Genomic DNA, 24,177 nt, shown 5'->3' on the forward strand with positions numbered 1-24,177 from the left:
TTTTTATTTTTTTAGCCTCACTACACGGCTTGCAGGATCTTAGTTCCCCGACCAGGGGTTGAACCCAGACCACAGCTGGGAAAAACGCCGAGTCCTAACCATTGGACCACCAGGGAAGTCCCATTCCCATCTTTGGTTAGATTTATTCCTAAGAGCGTGTGTGTGTGTGTATACACACATATTTTATTTTTTTCATTTTATTTATTTATTTATTCATTCATTCATTCATTCATTCATTCATTTATTTATGCTGCACCAAGTCTTAATTGTGGCACACAGGATCTTTAGTTGTGGCATTCAATTTCTTAGTTGCAGCATGTGGGATCTAGTTCCCTGACCAAGGGTAGAACCCCCGGGCCTCCTGCATTGGGAGCACATGGAGTCTTAGCCACAGGACCACCAGGGAAGTCCCCTAAGTGTGTGTGTGTGTATGTGTGTGTGTGTATATATATATACACATTTTATATATATATTATATATTTTTTATATATTATATATGTTTATTTTATATACATTATATATATATATATTTTTTTTTTTTGGCTGTGCTGGGTCTTCATTGCTGCGCGCGGGCTTTCTCTAGTTGCGGCGAGCGGCGGCTACTCTTCGTTGCGGTGCACGGGCTTCTCATTGCCATGGTTTCTGTTGTGGAGCACGGGCTCTAGGTGCGCAGGCTTCAGTAGTTGTGGCACGTGGGCTCAGTAGTTGTGGCTCATGGGCTCTAGAGCGCAGGCTCAGTAGTTGTGGCGCACGGGCTTAGTTGCTCCACAGCATGTGGGATCTTCCCGGACCAGGGCTCGAACCGTGTCCCCTGCATTGGCAGGCAGATTTTTCACCACTGCGCCACCAGGGAAATCCCTAAGTCTATTTTTAAGATTTCAGTTTCTCATTGTTTATTGCTGGTATGTAGAAATACAATTAATTATTATATCTTGAGCTTATATCCTGCTACTCTCTTCACTCATTAGTTTTAGTAGCTTTTTTGCAGCTTCCTTAAGCTTTTTCATGTAGACGATCAGGTTGTCTATGAATAGAGGTATGTTACTGTGTGCAAGTTCATGTCCCGGACACACAGTGAGGCCAATCAAGCAGAAACGTCGAGTTTGAGAAACCTTTCAAGTAGAGAAAGGTTTATTGCAGGGCTGAGCAAGGAGAACGGGTGGCTGAAGCTCAAAAAACCCCTGAACTCCCTGAGAAATTTCAGCAATGCATTTTTAAGGAAAGGTAAGGAAGGGGCGTCCCAGGGTATGTGATCAGCTCATGCACAGTTCTCTGATGGGTTGATGATGATCACTCCTTAGGCAGCAGAAGGTCTGGGGGCTACCTGCTCATGATCATCAGGTGGTTAATTTGTAACATTTGTTGGTGGTTTTAGCATCTGAAAAACTCAGGAAATATGCATGAGATACTATTATCTGGTACTTCAGAGAGGAGCTGCTGCAGAGGATGTGGGGGAGGGGTCTGTCTTGGGAAGGCCCCATAGGCTCCTGCTTGGCCACGGATAGTTCTTCTTACTTTCCAGTCTGGATACCTTTTTATTTATTTATTTTGTCTGATTGTGCTGACGAGAGCTTCCAGGCCAGTGTTGAATAGAAGTAGGGAGAGCAGGCATACTTACCTTGTTCCTGATCTTAGGTGGGGAAAGCATTCAGTCTTTCACCATTAGGACTGATGTTACCTGTAGATTTTTCATAGATGTTCTTCTAGTCCTGTTTTGTTGAGAATTTTCATCGGGAATGCACGTTGGATATCGTGAAATGTTTTTTGTATGTTTGTTGATCTGCTATATAGTTTTTCTTTTTTTTAGTGTTAATTATGGTGAATTGCATCTGTTGATTTTTGAATATTAAACAAGTTTTCATTCTTGGAATAGACCCCACTTGGTCATGATGTATTATCCTTTTTATATGTTGTTTAATTTGAAACATCACCATCAGAGGGCTAAGAAACTAGGGTCAGTGAAAGAAAATGATACTTAATATTTTTTGATAGAAAATAGAGACTTTGCTGAAAATTCTTCCAGACTGTTGTCTGTGAGAGAGTTCTGAACTTTTGATTTACTGTTCAAATTGAACCTGTTTTTTGCTCAGCAAGGAAAAGGGAGTCATCTTTATCTTGGCCAACAATTTCCCCAAAACAGCCAAGAAGGATAGTTTCAGAATTGTCTTCTTTGAAGCCTTATAAATGGTATAGGTAGAGCATTAGTTATAGTTTTTTTGGGTGTGCTTGGGAGATAGGAGTCGGAGTGAACTTAAAAATTGCCTAACAATCCATTCTTGCTCTCATGTATTTGTAATCCAATCTAACATTTACTTTTTAAGAATAAAAGGAAAACTTTGGGGACTTCCGTAGCAGTCCAGTGGTTAGGACTCTGCACTTTCACTGCCGAGGGCGTGGGTTCAATCCCTGGTCGGGGAGCTAAGATCTTGTAAGAGTCGTGGCACAGCCAAATTAAAAAAAGAAAAAGAAGAAAACTTTTAAGTGATAAATGCATGCTTTTTATATTAAATAGTATAAATAGTGAGGTACAATTGTATCAACCAAACCCCTAAGTCAAGCTAGTCCCCAACTGCTGGACCCTTCCTGGTTCTCTGCTTGATGCCATCAGCAGGGTCCTTCTGTGGCACTGCTGTTGTCCTGTGCTTCTGTACTGACTGATGGTGAAGAAGCAGAAGGAGGGGGCCTTGTCTAGTCTTTGGCTGGTCTTAGGATTCCTTTGGTGTGGACAGTGTTGTGGGCCACGGGGTATCCTCTGCTAATAGCCATCGTGGCACGTGTTGTTTGCTAATTTGAGGGAATTGGAGAAGAGTATCCTTTTTCTCTTAGTTCCCTGGATGTTGAGGCGGTTGGTGTGGGCTGCCGTGTGGAGATGTGCTCCACCCTCTGGCAGCCTGAGTGTTAGTTTCTGTTCTTTGAGAAGAGATAGAAAAATGTTCGGAAAGACTGTCATTTCCTATAGAAATCTGGGAGTTAGGATGTGACAATATATGGACTGCAGATTTGAAATTGTGTACATCAGATTTTCAAAATAAAAATTAGGATATGTTTGGGAGTTCCCTGGCGGTCCAGTGGTTAAGACTCCACATGTCCAATGCAGGGGGCGCGGGTTCAATCCCTGGTCTGGGAAATAAGATCCCGCATGCTGCACGGCAAGGCCAAAAAAAAAAAAAAAAAAAAACACCAACTTAGGATATGTTTAGTGCTTTCAGTTGTTTTTATATTTGTGTTTAAGTTTTACTTTTATGCACCTCTTGTTAGTTGGCCTATTTTCTGGCACAATATTCTCAGTGTGAGGGCTCTTGAAATAACTGGACTAAGTAATTTCTTTTGTTCAACTTTCAGTCCCGTTGAGAAAAGCAACAGCTGTTCTTATGCTGTGATTACATTGGAAATAGTGCTTGTCTATCTTAGCTCACATGTACACACTCTGGCTGTTCAAGAATTCAAATCTGAAACATATAATAGCGGTACAGGTTTCTTCTCTTTATGCATAATTAAATTAGTTTTAAATTTCGAAACCTTCATGTTAACAATAATATGCAAGTAAGTGGTAAGTAGCTTTCAATTAAACTATCAAGTGTTCCTGTTTAGTAAGACCAGGAAATGGTCTTCTGGGTATTAAAAATGGAGTGCATTTCTTACTGGTGAACAGAGTGTGGTGGGCTTTGGAGTCAGACCCAGTTTTCAGCCCTGAACTGACTACTTACTATCTCTGAGACTTTTGCCCACTTCAGCAGTGTAGAAATAACGACACATGTTGTAAGAACAGTAGACGTGAGTGTTTCCTAAAAACTTTGTGCTGTGAAATGTGGCTAGTTCCTTGAAGAAATGGTTTTGTGAGCAGACCTGTCTGGAATTTGTAGCATCCTGTTCTCTTGGAGGTTCCCACTGTGTGTTAAGACACTGGGCTCTGAGAACCACTTTGGTCAAGAAATCTGCTTGCTTTGTTCAACTTAGCATTTCCCAGGCAGAACTTCTCCCTTCTTCCTTCCCCGCCCCTGCTCCCTCCCCTTGTGGAAAGTCTGCAACATGTTTCAGTTTACTTTTGTTTCATGGATCCTGGTTTTGAAAATAAAGTGCCTAGCACAGTATCCCTAATTTTACTTGAATAATGGTCGATTTCTTTTCGTCCTTTTCATTGTTAATCTGAATGATTTAAACACTGTGCTGGGAACTCAGAGCCCACTTTAATTTTGGTTTAGCCTTGTATGTAAGTAATCAGCCATTTTCTCTTCCAGTTTTATTGAGATAGAATTGACTTAAGCACTGTGTGGGTTTAAGCGGTACAGTCGAACGACTTGACATCTATATATTGAGAAATGATTACCACAATAAGTTTAGTTAACACCCATTCATTCATTTAATAATTTGCTATATTTTATTCCTAATTTACGATTCAGTTCATGTCTTTTGCCCAAATTGTTGTTATAGACTTTGATATTAAAATCCAGGAAAAGCAAGGGTGGTATGAGAGTAAAAATCATAGAAAGTTAGTATCTGGTCAAATTCCTGCTTTACTAATTCAACACAGTTTAAATATTCATCAGCATTCATAATACTTCTTGAACTGCTACTCCTGGCCCTCTGTTAGACATACTGGAGCATGTGGGTTAGATGCTTCCTGCTTTTTTGAGCCTCTCAACACTAGGCACGAAACATCCATGTCTTTCCTGAGTGATTTGTAAGAATTCTGCAGATGTAAAAAGTGAGAACATTTTTTGCAATAAATAGAGCAGTAGATGTTAAAGAATGAAATGTAGAAAAGTATTTTTATTTTTTTTTAGGAAATAATTGGAAGAGAGAGAGAAAACGAATACAGTAAAATAGAAATAAAAAGAATAAAAGAGTAATTTTATATCCAGAGATGTTTGCTGCTAACATCTTATCTTGCCAGACTTTTTCTTGTGTGTTTCACAAAATATGGTATCATATCTTGCATGCTCCTTTGTACCCTGCTTATTTTATTTACGGTGTCAAGTGAAGGTCTTTTAGATGCCTCTGAGGCGCCCTTACCTCCCCAGGAGTCACCCTTAACACTGGGTGCTCTCTCTCTCTCCAGCCTGTTTCCTGGCCGGAGCTTTAGGCTGAGGAAGAGTGGTGAGAGTAGCAAGTTCTTTTGGTGGGTAAATTGTCATATATTATATAATTCCTTGTTGGCTATGCATAAACTCTTGGTGTATGCAGAACTATGCGGAGTACACATCCTTTGTTTTGGTGAGTTGTATTATACTGACCCCAGAAGATTTGCATTTAACTTATTGCTTAGAAGAAAAAAGATTGTTTAGAAATGTCAAGAGCTGGAATATACGTATTATGTACAGCTAGACTTAAATATAAACCCTCCAGTTATTGTTACAGCTTGCTGGGTGGTTCATTGCTTTTCTAAGTTAAATTAAAAAAAAAAAAAAGCCTAAAAGAAAGGCATGGGGGCATTTTTCTCTTGATGAAAGATAGTCTTGAAAACTGTTGTATTATTAAACATGTTTTTAAATCTGATTTTATTATTTAGAGTTTTATTTAATGGTATCAGGAACTGACAAGGAAGAACGAGTTTCCATTACTAGTTTTCTGAAATTTAATTTTATTTTTTCTTTATTTTAAATAATAAAAGGTGGCTATCATCCAGTGAAAATTGGAGACCTCTTCAATGGCCGGTATCATGTTATTAGGAAGCTAGGATGGGGACACTTCTCTACTGTCTGGCTGTGCTGGGATATGCAGTAAGTGTTCCTTGTCATTCGTGCTTTTGATTCCTGGTCTGGTTCAACATCTTTATTTTATATCAAGCTAAGGCTGAGGAGCACACCTGCTTCTGTTGTGACATGTAAAGCACACAGCACAGGCCTGCCCCACCTAGTCAGACTTTCCCCTCTCAGTTTGAAGGTCATTTGCCTGTCATCTTGAAATATTAATTTTCTTCTGCCTTTATATCTGAGGCTTATTCATTGTAATTGCACCACACTCGGGTCATATTGTTTTTCTAGTAATTCATCCATACCAGAAAAACATTCAAATATAAAATAATAATGTTTAGGCCTTTCCAGTCAGTGGTTTTCGACTTTTTTGGAAAGCCATGACCCATAATATGAAACTGCATCCTTAGAGTACACGTACACATGTGTACTGTGTGTGTGAATTGAAACAGAAGTGTTATAATACTTGATCTTAACCATATGTGATGAACTCTGACATCTATCTAGTCTACTTGATTTTTATGAGGACAAAACAGAAACACAAAGCGAAGAAGAGATTGACACATGAACCCACTGCTTTACTGTAACCCCACAATTTGAAAAGTACTATTTTAAAGGAAAGCTTATTGAAAGTTGCTATTTATTGGAGTTTATTAGAGTTCATTATGATGTCTAGTTTATTAGAGTTATTATAAATGATCACTTCTGTTAAAATTTTTTTTAATGCTTTTTTTTTTTTTTTAAGGGGAAAAGGATTTGTTGCAATGAAAGTTGTAAAAAGTGCCCAGCATTATACAGAGACAGCCTTGGATGAAATAAAATTGCTCAAATGTGTAAGTACTACAGAAATGTGAATGATGTAAGAAAGGTTAATGACGAAATTTTACAGAGGGATTTTTCTGGGTTTTACTAAATTAATTGAATTTATTATTTGTAAGTTCAAATACTGAATCTTCTATTTTTTAAAACATTTATTAAACAGTTTTGGTTGGTACAATGGAAATGACTTTCAGTCTTAAACACTTCTGTTCTTGAATTCATTTTTCTCTCTATAGGTTCGAGAAAGTGATCCCACTGACCCAAATAAAGACATGGTGGTACAGCTAATCGATGACTTCAAAATTTCAGGCATGAATGGAATACGTATCCTTTCTGACGGTTCTGTTGCTTTCTAATGGCTGAATTATACTCTAGTCTTTCTTTTTACTTTTAAAAAATGGAAATATTTTAAGCCCTTATACACTTTTGTTTGCTCTTTTACTCTCCACATGCAGCCTCTAGTGTCTTCATGTTATATGATTCTTGAAAGGTGAAAGTTTCTTAGTTATAAGGTGAATTGTTCCTTTTGCTTTTTGAATAGGGAGGCCTTAGTTCTGATTCTGGAAAAGAAGTGTGTCTTACAAGTGGAGCAGGGGCATCTCATGACCTCCCTTTCTCTTTTGAGGATATCAGTTTTAATTGGGCTGCTGTTATATTGTTTGCATGCTTAGTAGTTTCGGGGGAGGGAGCGTTCAGGAGGAAGTGAATGGGGGTAGTGTGGAAGGAGCTCTTGTCTTATCTTTACCCTCCTTCTGCCCAGGGCATTGGTAAAGGACAGCCCCAGGGGTTGCAGTGACAGCAGAATAACCTGTAGCTCAGAGCTTTTGACACAAGTGGAGAGAAGAGATAATGCCTTTAGTTTCCAGAATGCTGTTTCCATATTTTAATATTGGATCCTCTGAGATAGCCCTTTATGGGCCTGATCTAGGCAATACCTTCATTCCCCAAGGTTCAGAAATACCGAACCGTGTATTCATTATCTTGTGACTGGTGAGTGCCAGGTGTGTGTCAAGAGCCAGGCTCTTCTCCTCCTTCCTGATCTTTTATTCTTTCCTTTATCATGTTTGGAACAGATCCAGCATTTTGATATTTGACCTGTTCAAGCTCCAGAACCTGAGGACAAAGCCTTCTCCCAGTTTACACCCCAGAATGACAGCCTGTTTCTGCATCTACTAAGTCTTAATCCCATAGGGAAGCACTCTCTTCACACCCTGTGTATTTGAGGAGGTTTTTATATTTCTTCTAGAGGTCAGATTTGGGGATACTAGCAAGTTCCGGTGACTGCTGATGTTACCTCACCCTTTGCCTCAAGATCCTTTCTGCTAGCTGCAAAGTGCATTTTCCCCTCTTGATGGATAGAAAGATAGAGCTGGTCCTTCTCTGCCCCTGGTCTCCAAGTGAGCCTGTTTGTTTATGTGCAGGCAGGGCAGCCCTTCCTCTTGCATCAGATCTGGGAGGCAGTTCTTAAGACAGCTGATAGAGAGAGGGTTTCTTTGGAGAAAACACCTGATTTGTAGGTAAATGGAGTTTTTTTTTGATATATATTGAATACATTCCAGTGGCTATTTCTACTGATAAGTAGTCCATATTTGTCAATGCTTTGAGAACACTCAGGTCATAATTTAGAAGCCTTTGGGCTTCGGCTCTATGCCTGCTAGTAACTTTAGACCTTAGTTGCCATTTTTTTAATGAGCTTGGGAAATAGTAAGGAACTTCTAGCTTTAGATCATCTATGCATAAGTCTGTAGCACATATGCTGTCCTGTGTCATAGAAATATTTTTCTTATTTTTATTAAAGATACTTAAAGCAATAGTTACTATGATGATGTGGTAGATCCAGATATTGTAAAAAATATTAACTCATCTGACCTTATAGGCCTGTATATAGGTCTCCAGGGGTGAACAAAATATTCTCAAAGGGTTTCAGAGCCATTTAAAATCTTTCTGTATGAATGACATGAATATATTTATATGTGGGACTTTGGTGGCTCACAGTTCTGGAGGGTCAGTGGTTGACTAGAATTTCTGTTGAAAACAAAACCCAGATTTCTGAGATTTCATTATCATAGGTTGGTCTTAATGGCCATGCCATGTCTTAAATTGTGATCATACGTTCTTAAAAACTTAAAAAATTAAAATTGATCTAGTGACCCAGTGAAAGATATTACTGAAGGAAAAGATTAAATGTCTTCACTGTGTTTGGTAAATTTCTGTTTTATAAAGTGTTTTATGTGATGTATAGGATAGAAATTTAGGTAAGCAGGCAGGACACTTAAGGCGGGAGAGTTCTCTATTCTTTTCCTCATCAGTTTCTGTGAGGTTTCAGTCTTGTTCATTTTCGTTAAGGCTGATTGTCAGGAGAAGTGTGCTTGAGAGCGCGGGTAAGTGTGGGGTTGAGTCATGACTCTGCCACCTTTGGATGGTGTCAGGCAGGAGGGTTCTTTAAACTCCCCGAGGTTTACTCTCCTCATTCCTTATGTTGTTATGAGTACACATTAAATCATATATGGCACATGGTAGGTACTTAGTACATGTTAGATCTTTCTATTTAGGTGAGGAACAGCAAATGACCACTTTTGGTATTATTGATAGCATTGAAGTTGCATTTTATAAAGAAATAATTGTTTTGCCAAGTGCCACAATGATGCTGCTTTTAGTAATTCCGTCACTGCAGGAAATGTACCCAGAAATGATCCTTAACCCTGTCCCAGATGTCTGCATGGTCTTCGAAGTGCTTGGCCACCATCTCCTCAAGTGGATCATAAAATCCAACTACCAAGGCCTCCCAGTACGTTGCGTGAAGAGCATTATTCGACAGGTGAGGCTTATGACGGCAGCCCCCAGCTCCCAATACCTAACTGGCTAGCCTTTCAACACGAATTCCTGTTTGAAAAAAAAAAAAAAAAAATGCACAAACACATATATCTCTCTCTCCAGTTTTAGAAATAAATACATACATCACAGTGCATAACATTTTGAACTTATTAAAGCAGTTTTGTATTTAGTTAATGATAAGCCATTCTGTCTTGTAAAGGGAGCAATATGTAAATGTCAAGCATATATTTCTTTTGGCATATGGATCTTTTTTCAGGTAAGTGATACAGTAAAATGAGAAATTGTTTTATCCAGTATCATTACTACAAAATGTCCCACTTAGTTCCTTAGAAAATAATACAGAAAAAAACATATAATGTATTGTGTTTATTTGATATTTCTACGTATTTGGATGAAGGATAAATGAAAGATAATTTAAGGAATGTTTAAGTTATATATGGAGTATTGTATTTGTACTTCGTTCAATTGCCTTGACAATAGAAAACCTTCTGTTAGTGTGTGGTTCGGTGTTGATGCTGCAGCAGATATTTATAGAATGGAAGTATACACATACGGAAGATTTCCTTCTAATTAGAAATGTTTACCAGATTCAGTTTTCTGCATGGAGCATACCAGTCTTTGACTCATTGCCCTTAGAGCCTAAATTAGGAAAGTTGCAGATACGCTTTATTCTGGATTACCTATTCTGATATAATGGATAATTACCATGCATATTTCTGCAGCGTAAGTAATATCAGGGAGGTTGCTTGGTTTGCTTGAGAAGAGGGCTAGGTGGTTTGGAGCCCCTTCCTTGTCCCCAGGCCCAGAGCTTGAGCTAGACCTGCCTGGGGCTTCTAGACCTGAAATACAGGCCTTGATCCATAATTTTTTTTTTTTAATATTTATGTATTTATTTGGCTGCATTGGGTCTTATCTACGGCACGCAGGGTCTTTTGATGAGGCGTGCAGACTTCTCTAGTGGCATGCGAACTCTTAGTCGTGGCATGTATGTGGGATCTAGTTCCCTGCCCAGGGATCGAACCCGGGCCCCCTGCACTGGGAGCCTGGAGTCTCGTCCACTGCGCCACCAGGGAAGTCCCCTGAAAAAATTTAATTATCCAATTTAAAATTTCTGATTTATCTCTGATAAATCCTGGAAATATTAAAAGATGTACATATTTTAACAAAAAGCAAATAATTTCAGAAATATCAGTTCGAATGTATATCACACAGGTTCCCTCATTCCTTTGAACCCTATACTTTCTAAGATGTCTACTGCTGCTCTAGGTGTCACCATAACTCAGGCTTGGCAGTGTTGGGAGAAGGCGAATTAGCAGATGAACCGTCGATATTTATTTTGTATTCCAGAATGGAAAAACAAAATCTTGCCTTACTTAGCAAGTAAAAGAGTCTTTAACTCTAAAGATGAAATTCTTGGAGTTTAATGGAACTTTAATGCATAGTTAGTGAATGAACAAATGACTTAATGAATGTGTTATCCTCACTTTAATTCATGTACACTGTGCCTTAGAGAGTAAGAACTCTTGTAGTGTTTTATTGGTTTCAAGATGGAATTTTGATTTTATGTGGTCTGCACTTAGTTCTTGTAGGTAGTGTTAATAGAAGGTTTGTTTTGCTCTGGTGTCAACCCATCTTTAATTTTCTTTAAGAAAAATATTATCATGAAATCTGGATATTTTTTTTCCCCCTAAACTTGTAACTTTCAAAGTAGTAAGTTGTTATATATCCCAGGTAATAATCTATATGCCTGAATTTCCCTTCATTCCCTTTGATCCATCCTGTGGGTTCAGTACTTTTGACTTCTGGGTAGTACTTGGAAGATCCTTTATTAATAGACCTACTCAGCTCTGTCACTCCCCAGAACACGACAAGGTAGGCCAGCTTTCTAATATTCTTACACTGTGTGGCCTCCGTCAACTTTGAAGTCCAGTGTAGCTGACTGTGTTTCACTCATCCCTGTTGCTGTCTCCCACCACGCTCCCCTGGTCACCTAGCCATCGATCCCTCCTGGCCATATATATTTCTCCTGTTGTTCTTTCCGTTTCCAGCGCCGCCATCCTTAGTTCAGGTCCTTATCACCTCCAGCCAGTACCTTTTCACAAGCTTCTATCTACTCTGCCAGAGTCCAGCCCATCTTATTCTACTTCTTCACGTCAGTTTATTCTCTTTTCTGTTGGCAGTTACTTTCCTAAGTAAAACTTTGTTTTAATAGTTCGTATCCCTATCTAGAAGGCTTTAGTGGCTTTTCATTGCCTGTTGTTGAAGCTTAATATTGTTGGCTTTCATGAAGCAATGTATAGAGTGATAAAGAGCTTGGGTGTTGGTGTCAAATACAGTTCTGTGTGTCCATGGGTTCAGCCAACCATGGATTGAAAATATTCGGGGAAAAAAATTCCAGAATGTTCCAAAAAGCAAAATTTGAATTCGCTGTGCAGGCAGCTATTACATAGCATTTACATTTTATTTACAATTATTTACACAGTATTTACATTGTATAAAATATTTTAAGTAATCTAGAGATGATTTAAAGTATGTGGGAGGATTGTGTAGATTACATACAAATACTGCTGCCCTTTTATTATAAGGGACTTGAGCATCTGTGGATTTTGGTATCCGCGAAGGGTGGGTAGGTGTCCTGGAACCAAACCCCTGCAGATTCTGAGGGACAACTGTATACCCTACTCTAGCTAAAGGACTTTGGCCAAGTTACTTAATCTCTTTAAGCCATAATTTCATCACCAATAAAATGAGAATAATAATGGTACCTTCATTATTAGATTATTGTTAAGATGTAAAGGGATACTGCTATTAATAATTATAAATGTTTATTCAGTGCTTACTATGTGCCAAGCATAGTTCTAAGTACTTTGCAAATTTTAATGCATTGAATCCTCACAATAAGTCTATGAAATAGGTATTTTTCCTGTCTTTATTTTATGGAAGTGGAACTGAGGTTAGGTAACTTGGCCCTAGTCAAGAAATAACAAGTGTATGTGGTGGAGCAGGAATTCAAACCCAGGTAGTCTGGCTTCGGAGCACATGCATTTACCATTTTCCCAAGCAGCAAATAATATCTTTGGACTTGTACTCAGCTTATGTCCAATAAAAGTTAAATCATTGCTCTTCTTGTGAACCTGTTTAAGGTCTTCTGCCATCTAGTGAAAGCCCGTATTTCCCCTTAGAAACCCCAATTTAGCTCTTACCTCCTGGCAGGTAAATTTTTCCCCATTAATTAATTAATCGTTTAAGTAGGTATGACTTGTTAAGTGTCCTTCAGGTACACAGTTTCCCTTCTGGAATCAACCAAGTGATGGTTTATCTTACGAATATTCAGAGATGTCCCAAGCATTTATAAACACATGCTGTTTTACCAGAATTTTTATACATAAATTTTTACTAGTTTTCTGTAGGGTATTTAGAGAAAGTACTCACTTTGCCATTTTTTAAGCTCCACATCTTTGGTTTATTTCTTTTGTCCTAGGCTGTAGAAAATACCATTCTTTCTATTCTACCCATGTTTATAAAGCCTCAACCAAAATTCCACTTCTGTGATAAAGGCTTCCCATTCTACCCTAGTTAAGAGCAATATTTCTTCCCTCCTTGGGGAAGGATGGCTGCAGCCTACACTTGGTCCTTTCTTAATGATTGCAGGGTCTTATAGTGTAGGCCAAAGTTTCTCAACCCTGGCACTACTGACATTTTGGACTGGATAGTCCTTTCTTGTAGGGACCTGCCCTGTGCCTTGTAGGTTGTTTAGATGCATCCCTGGCCTCTGCCCACTAGATGTCTGTCTCAGCCAGGACCACGCCAGCAGTGACACTTAAAAAAATATTTCTGAACTTTGTGAAATGTCTTCGAGGAGGCAAAATTTCCTTTTACTGAGAACCACTGGAATGGAGGAAAGAGTAATGAGTACACTTAAGTCTTGGCAATAGACTTAATTTCAAATTCTAACTTTGGCACTTACTACTTTGTGACCCTGATCAAATTACTTAACTTCTGTAAGCCTGTGTCCTCATTTGTCACATCAGGATGATAATGCATAATTTGTGGCTTTATTGTGGAAATGAGTTTGGAGGGACTGCTGATAAAGCTTTCAGCATGGTGACCAGCACAGAGTAGCCGTCCTGTCTCCCCAGCTGCATATTCTGAGCACTGGGAGTCCCAGATCATGTGTTGTAGGTTTCACATCTCTTTGTAGCTTCCTTCACATCGTAGGAAGTCAAGAAATGTTTTTGAGAGGTTAGTTTTCCCTAAATGAAAGAAGAAATGTGTGTTCCTCTTATTCTTACTGTACAAAGTGGCTGACCTTTCTGTGATCTGAAGGGTTTGTAGATAAAGGTTCCCACTTATTTTTGAAAAGTCACAGCACAGTTGAATCACTTGCTTTTCCAGGGTTTCCTATACACTATTATCAATCTTCTGATCAGTTCTTAACTGTCCTTGCTTCGCCCTGGTGACCTTGTGCACGGTCAGGAAGGGCCATCCTCTGGTTTCTGGTGATCGTGGTGAGGACACCCCCTTGCCTCACCCAGGCTGCTTCTCTGGCCTCAGGCGTGGGGTGTATTTGCCTCCCAGCTTTCATTTCTTTTCCTTTTAAAATCAGCTTTATTGAAGTCTATTTTGTGTTTAGCTTTTATTTCTAAAGCCGAAAGAAGAAAAAGGGTGCCGTGTTGTCAGTGTTTGTTATTTGTGGTGCATTCAAGGTGTACCACAGGTGATGGGGCTTTAAAATGCTATTGCTGTTCTTTATTATTATTTTTTTAATTAATTAACTTATTTATTTTTGGCTGCGTTGGGTCTTCGTTGCTGCGCGCAGGCTTTCTCTAGTTGCGGTGCACGGGCTTCTCATTGCGGTGGCTTCTCTTGTTGTGGAGCATGGGCTCTAGGCATGCAGACTTCAGTAGTTGTGGCACGAGGGCTCAGTAGTTGTGGCTCGTGGGCTCTAGAGCGCAGGCTCAGTAGTTGTGGCACACGGGCTTAGTTGCTCCGCGGCGTGTGGGATCTTCCCGGACCAGGGCTCGAACCCGTGTCCCCTGCATTGGCAGGCGGATTCTTAACCACTGCGCCACCAGGGAAGTCCCTGTTGCTGTTCTTTAAACTTTTATTTTCTTCTGTACTCCAAAGGGTAGCTGGTATTTTACTTTTTAAAACCTTATGGTTTAATTCATTGCCCTTTCCAGAAGCCTTGTGAAGAAGTGGCTGCTTGCCGTTAAATGAAGCTTGGTAAGGGCAAGGCTCTGATTTTGATGACTTTGCTACGATACATAGGTACAGCGTGCAGCCCTGGATTTTTGAATTATCGTTACTCTTTGTGTTATCATGCTTGTCACTAACATTTATTATGCTCTTTCAGGCACTCACAGTTTTAAGTGCTTTCTTTGTATTATGCTGTCTAGTCCTCACCACAGCTTTGTGAGGCCAGAGGTGTTCTTACCTCCACTCTGAGGAAGGTGTTGAAAGTTTTCCCCAGGCCCACAGTTACTGTGGGGAATCAAGACTGGAATACAGGTGGTGCAATCCGGAATCCATGCTCTTGACTGCCGGGTAGTGTGAAATGTCTGCATAGGAAGACTGGGGAGCATTTTAAATGATAGCATGTCTTGTGAAGAGGATGCATTCATGTCTCTGTTTGTGGAAATGGTTTACTTCTATGTTTGTCTACACTTAGTCTTTATTTACCATTTAAATGATCTCACTGGTCCTTTTGTCAATGAATGCATTATGATCAAGCCAGTATTGTTCAATTTTAGAATAGAAAATTAATTTTAAGTTGGTAAACATTTTTATGTTCTTGGATTTGATCAGTGTGGTAGTACATATGATTCTGTACTAACTTGGAATTCTCCTCCTCAAAATGTTGGGTATGCAGCTCAGAAGTTCGGGGAAGTCGCTTCCTTCAAGGGAGTTGAGCCCCTTTCCCAGCTCATTCCTGTGTGCTTCCTCAGTGCTGGGCGCAGTGTTTTATCTTTCATCCTGACCATGTTCACGAGTGAAGTACAGCTGCTGAATTTTCTCATTAGCTCTCACTAGTCAGAGTTAGAAAGAAGGAGGAGCAGACGGCGATTTCGGGACAGAGCGGATGAGGACCGTGTCCCCTGGTCCTTTTCCTCTGTGATTGAGGCAGGTATTTGCCACACTTCTCCATTCAGTCTGGCATGTGCTGTCTGAGCAGCTTGTAGCACTTACCTCCTGTCTGTCCTAGCGAGGAAGAGAGATCCGGTGGGTGCCTTCGCTTTCCAGTAGCAAAGCTTCTGGCTTGAGGAGAGCCCTCTGCTGTCCCCCTCCACCCCTGCAAGCATCAGTGTCTCAGAGCAGTGCTGCTGGTCTGGTTTCCCTGGGCGCTGCGTCACAAGGCCTTGCCTCGTCTGCTCGCCCTGTGTCCTTTGTTAATAAGGTGCCCACGTTGTGACCAGAATCAGGAGACAGTGTGGACAGTTGCTGTCCTTGTGTTCCTCTGTGCATTTTAGAATTTGGGAGGAAGCTCCCTCTGGGTGGCCAGCAGGCCAGAGAGACACCTTCAAGTGAAACCTCCACATTATCCCCAACTCCCTCCTTCTATGTCTGCGACAGGACCTATTTCTAGCACGCCGGGGTGGAGAAGAGCCAGTTTATGTTGTTAACACCATAACAGACGGTCTCTGACACGGTTCATAGGTGCCTAGAAAGAAATGTCAGAGACTGTGCTGACCAAGCCCTTGTTTTCTGGCTGAATTTGAGGTCAGGGAAGGGGAGCCATAGCTAGTCAGTTCCTGAACCAGAGCAGGGTCTCCTGGCTCCCAGCCCGGACTCTGCCTCCAGGTCTGCACTGCTGCTGACTCGCATGCAGAAAACTGGCCCCGCCCTGGGGTGTGATCTCCGTCCCCTAAGTGGGATGCAGCCCTGTCCCTGGCCCCTCTGTGGCTACGCTGATCGCCGCCGACTCCTGGTCAAGCGGATGGCAGCCGAGGATCTCTGCGGCCTGTGCTGCCTCCTGCTGGTGAGGCTAAGTATGGTTTGTAGGCAAGAGAGACGCATGCTGTGATAGGACAAGTGAGGCAATAGAGGTCTATCCTGGGGCATGAAGCTTGATTCGTTGATTGTCTTTTTTTCATGATCATAATTATTCAACGTAAATGGTTGTAAGATTGCCCATCATTATTGTTTGATTCTGGATTCTGGGGTGCTTAATTGCTTTAACTTCACTGGCTGAGAACAGAAATACTGTTTTTGAAAATAAAACCATTCTTCTTATAGCTAAAGATTTTTTTAAAAATATATTAGTGTAGAATAAAAAGAATCAGAGTTTTATCAGGTAGAGCCCATTCATATTATAGATGGGAGAAATGAGACCCGGAGAAATTTAATAAGTGACTTAGAAATTTAATAAGTTATGGTTATTAAGTCAGTATCAATACAAGTCTTCTGACTTAGTTCATTTCTACCATTTAGTTTGAGTTTCCTGTGAGCTAGACCTTGTATTTGTGAGTTTTCCATACATTATTTCTAATTCTTACCATATTTCTGTCTAATGGATATGTTCCCCCTTTTATAGATATGAAAATGGAAGCTCAGGCAGCTTAAGTACCTTGCCTAGTGAATGAGTGATTGAGCAGTAATACAGGAGTGGTCTGAGTCCCAAGGTCATGATTTAACAGTGCTCCATGCTGTCTCTTAACTGTTTCCTTTAAGATTTGCATTATCTTAATTAACTTAATTTATCCCGGTGATAGTCTGTTCCTTCTGTTCATTGTCAGACACAAGCTGTGCTTCTTGAGGAAGGTTAACCCAGTTGAGTGCAACAGCCAGTATTAAAAATCTGGAACCTTAAATTCTTTCTGAGAACACTTTTGTCCTCTCAGGTGCCTCATTGTCATTGGAATTCATTTAACACCTTTGGATACTGGATCACATTAACTCTTACCTGAGTCTCGCACAGTAAAACAACCTAAGAACTATGAAAGAACTAAGGTAGAAAGTTAGGAGCAACTTGTGCATGGGTGGTGGTGAAAAGATATTTTTGGAAAGATGCTGACATTTTAACTTTGAGTTAATATTTGATGATTGAAATGAAGTTTCAGTTGGAATAATTTAAAACAGTTTAAAGTTTCTAAAAACTCTTAATTCCTTTTACTTCTGCAGGCTGGAAGTCATCAGTGTACCTGTCCATTAATCTCTTGTACTTCTCATAATTTCTCTTGTTATTCAGATATAAAAACTCCACATGATATTTCAGTTTGTTCAAAGAAGATACGTGAATGCCAGTGAATAACATACAGGCTCATTAGATTGTGTTCCCTTCAGGATTATAACCTTATCTCTATGGAAATATATAATGATCTCTTTCTTCCTATTGGTTCTTTGACATTTTAAACATAATTTAAACATATTCTAATCGAAGTATTATCTAAAACAGTCAATATTAATTCTAAGGTAAAAAGTCAAGGCCCAATGGAGACAGGGAACTTCTGTTGCTGTGTGTCAAACATCTAGAAGGGGTGTATGGTCTGTTACAGGAGCTCGACTGTTGTTCAGTCAGTGAAGTCATGTAAAAGTATTTCCAAGGAAAAGTTTTTTTAGATATGTGTGGGGATTTTCATCTTGTTTAAGAGACAGGTCTCCCTTTCATTTTCTTCTGAAACCTCTTTCCCTTGACTTACTAATGTTTTGTCGTCTGTTAAGATTGTTTAGCCAGGAACTCAAGGTAGACAGGAGCATTGGGTTTTTTGCTGAGAACTTGTCAGAGCTGATTGATATTATATATCTTCTGCTTGTCTTTTTCTCACTTACTTGTCTAGTGTCGTCAAGGCCCCTAAATGACTTACAGTGTTTGAATGAGGATGTTTATCAAATGTTAACGTTTATTGAGCTTGTAGAGTTTCTGATGTATGGGAACATGAACTGTATTTTTAAAATATTTTTTTCCTTATGGAAAGAATTGAAACAATTCCCCTCTAATGGAAATAATTCCAGAAAAACTTTGGCCTTGCATTTAGGTCACCATACTCTGTAATTTTTGTGATATATATGATATGTATATGATATATATAATAAGTACATGAATATCTTGGCTGAGCATTTTCTTTTAGTTCAGTGCTATACTGTTGCCTGGATATCAGGGCTATTTAATCGTCCTTTCCTGCAATATTAAAAATGTACACACATCATTAGCCATTATGGGAATGCAGATCAATGAGATACACACTTCATACCCAGTAGGGTGACTAAAATAAAAAGACAAGTATTGGCCATGATGAAAAAATTGGAATCCTCGCACGTTGCTGATTGGAGTGTAAAATGGTGCAGCCATAGTATAAAACAGTTTGGCAGCTCATTGAAAGGCTAAATATAGAGCTACCGTATGACCCAACGACTGCACTCCTAGGCACATACCCAAGAAAAATAAAAACATGTGTCCACACAAAAACTTGTACGTGAATGCTCATAGCAATCTTATTTATAATAGCCATAAAATGGAAACAACTCAAATATTCATCAAGTGAATGAAATGTGGTATTTTCAATGGAATATTATTTGGCATTTAAAGAAATGAGGTATTGATACATGCTACCCATGGATGAACCATGGAAGTACTGTGCCAGTTACAAAAGACCACTCTGTATCATTCCACTTATATAAAATGTCCAAACCCAGCAAAGTAGATTAGCGGTTGCCTAGGGCTGGAGGAGTTGGAAGGAGAGGGGGAGTGACAGCTAATGGGTGTGCAGTGTTTCTTCTTTGTGTGATGAAAATGTTCTAAATTAGATAGTGGTGAGGGCTGTACATCTAGAAACCATTGAATGGTACCCTTAAAAGGGTGAATTGTGTGACATGTAAATTATATCTCACTGAAGTTGTTATTTAAAAGAGTATAAGTATAGATGCATTTGCTTCCATGAGCATAAATTATTTCCAGGATGATACACATTGCTTGCTTCTGGGGAAGAGCTGGCTTCCTATGGGGGTGGGAGGAAGATTTTTACTAAAACCCTTTGTATCCATTGTATTTTGTGCCTTGTAATGATTTTAACTATTTTACAAACAAATGTTAAATAATAAAGGTATTAATAAGTCACCTCCTCTCTTGATTTCACATGATCAGGTCCTTCAGGGGTTAGATTATCTACACAGTAAGTGCAAGATCATTCATACCGACATAAAGCCGGAAAACATCTTGATGTGCGTGGACGATGCCTATGTGAGAAGGATGGCAGCCGAGGCCACTGAGTGGCAGAAAGCGGGCGCTCCTCCTCCTTCGGGGTCTGCAGGTGAGGGGCTGCGTCAGCTTTGTTTCAGTCTGTGCGGGGCATTGAGAGCCTGCCGAGTTGTACACTGGGGGCAGTTGAGTCAGATGTGTATGTATTAGGAGCTTTTGTAAGAGCCTGATGACTAGAAGCAGCTAGACCTTTTTCTTGAGCAGGAAGATGCCCCAGTTAAGTTGTACTTTAATATTTGAATTACTTTGTCCCCCCTTAAAAGGTCATTGAATTCTTACCTGCTGCTTCATCTCCTTAGAACACTGTCCTGTGTTGCCCACTTCTGTGCAGAGGGATGTCTGTTAATAGCAAGAGGTCTCATGTAGCCGACGTTCAGTCATCAGAGTGCTTCCTTGACTCCAGTGAGCACGGCTACATCAATCTCAGTCTAGCTGGTGGATTTCGCATTAGTTTCAAAAGACTTCAGGGTGGGAGAAGACCAACTGACTTGAGTATTGGTGTATGTAGTTTTCTTTGTGGTGTTCGCAGTGAAGTGTGGACGGTGCTTTCACCCTCTCTTCACGTGCTCTCTGCCCTAGTGTGTTGTCAGGCAGGCACGAGGACTGCAGGGCAAAAGCCCTCTGTCTGCCTGGGGCTCTTGGGACATGTACCACTTCTGAATCTCGTTTTCTAACATCAGGGTGTTTTTTAGATCACGGAACCATAGTCTATCAAGCTTCTGACACTGGCCAAGTCTGTTCATGTGATTTCTAGAATATTTGCTGCAGTATTGGACTTAACTTTAGTTGTATAAACTTGTGAAATAGTTTTCAAACATAGTTGTGTAAGTGAATTGTTCATTTCATTGTCTTTAAACACATTTGGCTGGATGACTCGTCTCCATTTTCTTATCAGTCAGTGCTTTGGGATTGTCTGTTTTTGAAATGAATGAGTATTTAATTTTAGTTAAGTAAGAGAAATGACTCCATATGAACCACTATGGCTTTGCCTTTTAAGAGCCAGTCATTTGTTTGAGTTGGATAAACTTTAGGTCTCTCTGATTCAGAAGTTTTAGTATTCAACAGGTGTTGAAGTTGCATAGCCATTAAAAGACAGTAGTTATTTCATTTTACAGTTCAGATTACCTACATAAAGATAAGTATCTATTTTGCTCTAAATGTTCATTTTATTTTGTTTTGTTTTAGTGAGTACTGCTCCACAGCAAAAACCTGTAAGTACTTACACATATACTTATATTCAGCTCCCTGTCAAAAGTGACTATTCATTATTGAACTTTTCGAATTGTAACATTAGTTTTTGTTTCTTTCTGCAACAATTTTTCATTAAGGATTGTTTGGGGGAATTGGTTGTGCATTTTTTTGTTCCTTTCTCAATCACAGATGTTGTAATGTATTTTAATGTAAAAGACAGTCATGTTTATAGATGCTGGGTATCCTTGAATATGTAAGACAATGTTTTGATAAGGTGAAGTGATTTTTAGAGTTGGGGGATAATTAGAGCTGCCCCAAATTCTATCTTTGTTTTCCTCATGCACTTTCTGGAGTGCTCTAGGCTGAGTCTGGTAAAATGTGAGGTTATAGAGATAGGGTTTTAAGTGTGATTGTTCCAAAAACACTTTATATTATTTCTGATCTGCCTCTAAGTTACCTGTTTTTCTGAAGCTGCTGTTCTGATTTTTTTTTTTTTCCAGGTAGTAGTTAAATATGAAAGAGTATTATCTTTGTGGTCCTGTCAAAATGCTGAATGAGAGCAAGTGAAACAAGCTGTTTGGAATTAAATCCTACCCCAGCAGAGCTAAACCTGGCTTGGTTCTAGTCGAGCATAGGGGGAAAAAAAAAAAAAAAAAAAAAAAATATATATATATATATATATATATATATTTATTTATTTATTTATATTTATATATATACGTCTTGAGTTGATGGGTCATCTACGAGTTTTAAAAGATCTTTATGAACCAAAAGCTTTTGGAAGGAAATGTGCAGAACTTCAGAGTGCTGCCAGCAGCCCTCAGTTTGGAATGGAAGTCCTACTAGGAGAGGGAACTGTAAGAATTATTCCACCTGGCCTGCTGAGTTCTGCTGTGGCTTGAGCAGCTTGTTTTGATTATTGATTCTGTGCAAGACTGGAGGCTCTCGTTGCCAGTACTTTCCAAGTCAGCTCGCCATGATTGGAGGCAGACTGAAACCATGGCTTTTTCTTTTTTCCCTTTACTTCATGTGCTCATTTTTTACAGTTCCTGCAGTCTTGGCTGTTGATAACAGCTCAGTGTGTGAGACCCAAACGCAAACAGTGCTATTGACCAACAGTGAATGAAATACACCTGATTTGGCAGGCAGTTGAGTAAGACAGTTAAGGAGAGGGGACATTGTTACTTTATAGACAGGCAGCAGCAAATAAAACTTGCAAGAGGTGCTTCTTGTTTAAAGTCAAGAGTATCTCAGCATATTTAGTTCTTCTTAGAGTTTAAAGGGGAAAGACTTGCTGGATTTAAGCTATATCTCTCTAAGGGCAAGGGCCGGTGGTAGTCCCGTTACGTGATATTAGCACTGGTTTCTTTTTTTCTGGTTTTGCTGTAACCCTAACCGTGATGTGGATCTCATGTCTGGGCATGTGATTTTAATTGAATGCGACCCGAGAAAAACAGCCTGTGTTGGTATTTGCCATGCTGCCAGCACTTACGCTGTTGCGTAGTGCTTCAAAAAGAAGCAAACTGACCTGTGGTATTTTCTTAACATGTTGTAGATAGGAAAAATATCTAAAAACAAAAAGAAAAAACTGAAAAAGAAGCAGAAAAGGCAGGCTGAGTTATTGGAAAAGCGCCTGCAGGAAATAGAAGAATTGGAGCGAGAAGCTGAAAGGAAAATAATAGAAGAAAACGTCACATCAGCTGTACCTTCCAATGAGCAAGATGATGAATACCACCCAGAGGTGAAACTAAAAACAGCAGGATTAGAGGAGGCAGCCGAGGGTGAGACTGCGAGTAACAACGGTCAGTGGAATCTGGAGACAGGGCTGCATAGGAGCCCAGGAGCTCCCACAGTAGGGACCCGCCAGGTCACCGTGCAGGGTGACCTGGTGCTGCGCTGATGCTTCAGACAGGAAGGTGGTTCTCTCCAAGGCCTTATCGGAGAGCGTGGGGAGCTGTCTGGTACTTGCTTTGTAAAATGTGTGCCAGAAATATGTTAATATTTCAAAATAGTTTTTTTTTAAAATGTCAGACGTCTGAGAAACACCATGTCTTTATCATGCTAATGATTGTCCTTCATTTTGTAATTAAGCTTTTACTTAACAGTAATGTACCCTCAGACCTTTTCTGAAGATTATAGAGAAGAGGGTAGAAATGGAAGTACAGCTCCATTTATGCCCATTTTCCCTAAGAGCTAAGTTTTTCTAATAAGAGTAGGCCAGTTATTTAATAAATGAAAAATAAGATTTAGAGTACCTGAAGATTTTACCCTGAGAGTCAAGAGGTGGTTTGCTCGGTAGCACATGAAGTTAGCACATTTGAATTTGTCTCTTGTTGGAGGAGATAAGTGCCTACTGCACTCTGTTAAGGAGAGTGACAAGTTCTAATTCTTACCCTTCAACTTTTTAAGGTGAAGCTGAGGACCAGGAGGAGAAAGAAGACACTGAGAAAGAAAACACTGAGAAAGATGAAGACGATGTTGAACAGGAACTCGCGAACGTAGACCCTACTTGGATAGAATCACCCAAAACCAATGGCCATATTGAGAATGGTCCCTTCTTACTGGAACAGCAGCTGGATGATGAAGACGATGATGAGGAAGATTGCCCAAACCCCGAGGAATATAACCTCGATGAGCCGAATGCAGAGAGCGATTACACATATAGCAGCTCCTACGAACAATTCAATGGTGAATTGCCAAATGGACGACATAAAATTCCTGAGTCCCAGTTTCCAGAGTTTTCCACATCCTTGTTCTCTGGGCCCTTAGAACCTGTGGCTTGTGGCTCTGCACTTTCTGAGGGATCCCCGCTTACCGAGCATGAGGAAAGCAGTCCATCCCATGACAGAAGCAGGACAGTTTCAGCCTCCAGCACTGGGGATTTGCCAAAAAGTAAGTGTCCCTTCCCATCAGGTGTCTGCTTTCAGTGGCCCACGTGTCATACCCTTGACACATGCTGTGAAGGGAATTGGCTGGAGATGGTAAAGCCGTGTATGCATGCGTTAACCATTTTCATTTTATTACTTTTGTACTCATGAGTAAGTTAATGTAATTTAAAATATATTCTGTGCCACTAGGCTTTCTCTTCCTCTTTGCATATCAGATCCCATTTCTGAGTTCTTTTCCTTCTTCCTGTCTTTAGCTAGTGATCATACCTTGGCAGAAACCTTCCAAGCCTAGCATCTTACCCCTGTAGCTTTTTAGCATGTGTAGTTTAATTCACAATTTGTACTTCCACCTGACAGTGTTATATTTAGTTTTTGGTTCTTTGTTTTGTTTCGTTTCTATTCAAGGAAAAATGTGCCTGCTCTTTATTTGTAGTGAGGAGGAAGTGTCTTACTTTATTTTGAAAGTTGTTCCTGATTATAGGACTCTTCTGTTGACATTTTAAAGGAAGCAGTGTGGGTTTAAATGTGATGATGATGTATATCAAACCCTGATTTT

General features: G+C 39.8%; 1 protein-coding gene across 14 annotated transcripts in view; it reads left to right on the plus strand.

Annotated features, from left to right (window-relative positions):
• Positions 1-24,177, plus strand: part of SRPK2 (SRSF protein kinase 2) — a gene marked incomplete at its 5' end in the record, with an annotated part of 247,870 nt that overhangs the window by 176,792 nt on the left and 46,901 nt on the right. For 13 of the 14 annotated variants that reach the window (XR_014266949.1, XR_014266950.1, XM_082473522.1 and 10 more), the window contains 8 exons: positions 5,612-5,720; positions 6,439-6,526; positions 6,749-6,836; positions 9,224-9,330; positions 19,429-19,594; positions 20,728-20,753; positions 22,289-22,535; positions 23,143-23,625. Coding sequence is in view for 12 of the 14 variants with exons in the window: in XM_082473522.1 (XP_082329648.1) it covers positions 5,612-5,720; positions 6,439-6,526; positions 6,749-6,836; positions 9,224-9,330; positions 19,429-19,594; positions 20,728-20,753; positions 22,289-22,535; positions 23,143-23,625 (1,314 nt within the window). The remainder of the gene's footprint in view (positions 1-5,611; positions 5,721-6,438; positions 6,527-6,748; positions 6,837-9,223; positions 9,331-19,428; positions 19,595-20,727; positions 20,754-22,288; positions 22,536-23,142; positions 23,626-24,177) is intronic. The other variant, XM_082473521.1, reaches the window with a different exon arrangement.

This window comes from Balaenoptera physalus (genome assembly GCF_965194825.1).
Source record: "Balaenoptera physalus genome assembly, chromosome: 8".
Taxonomy (NCBI): domain Eukaryota; kingdom Metazoa; phylum Chordata; class Mammalia; order Artiodactyla; family Balaenopteridae; genus Balaenoptera; species Balaenoptera physalus.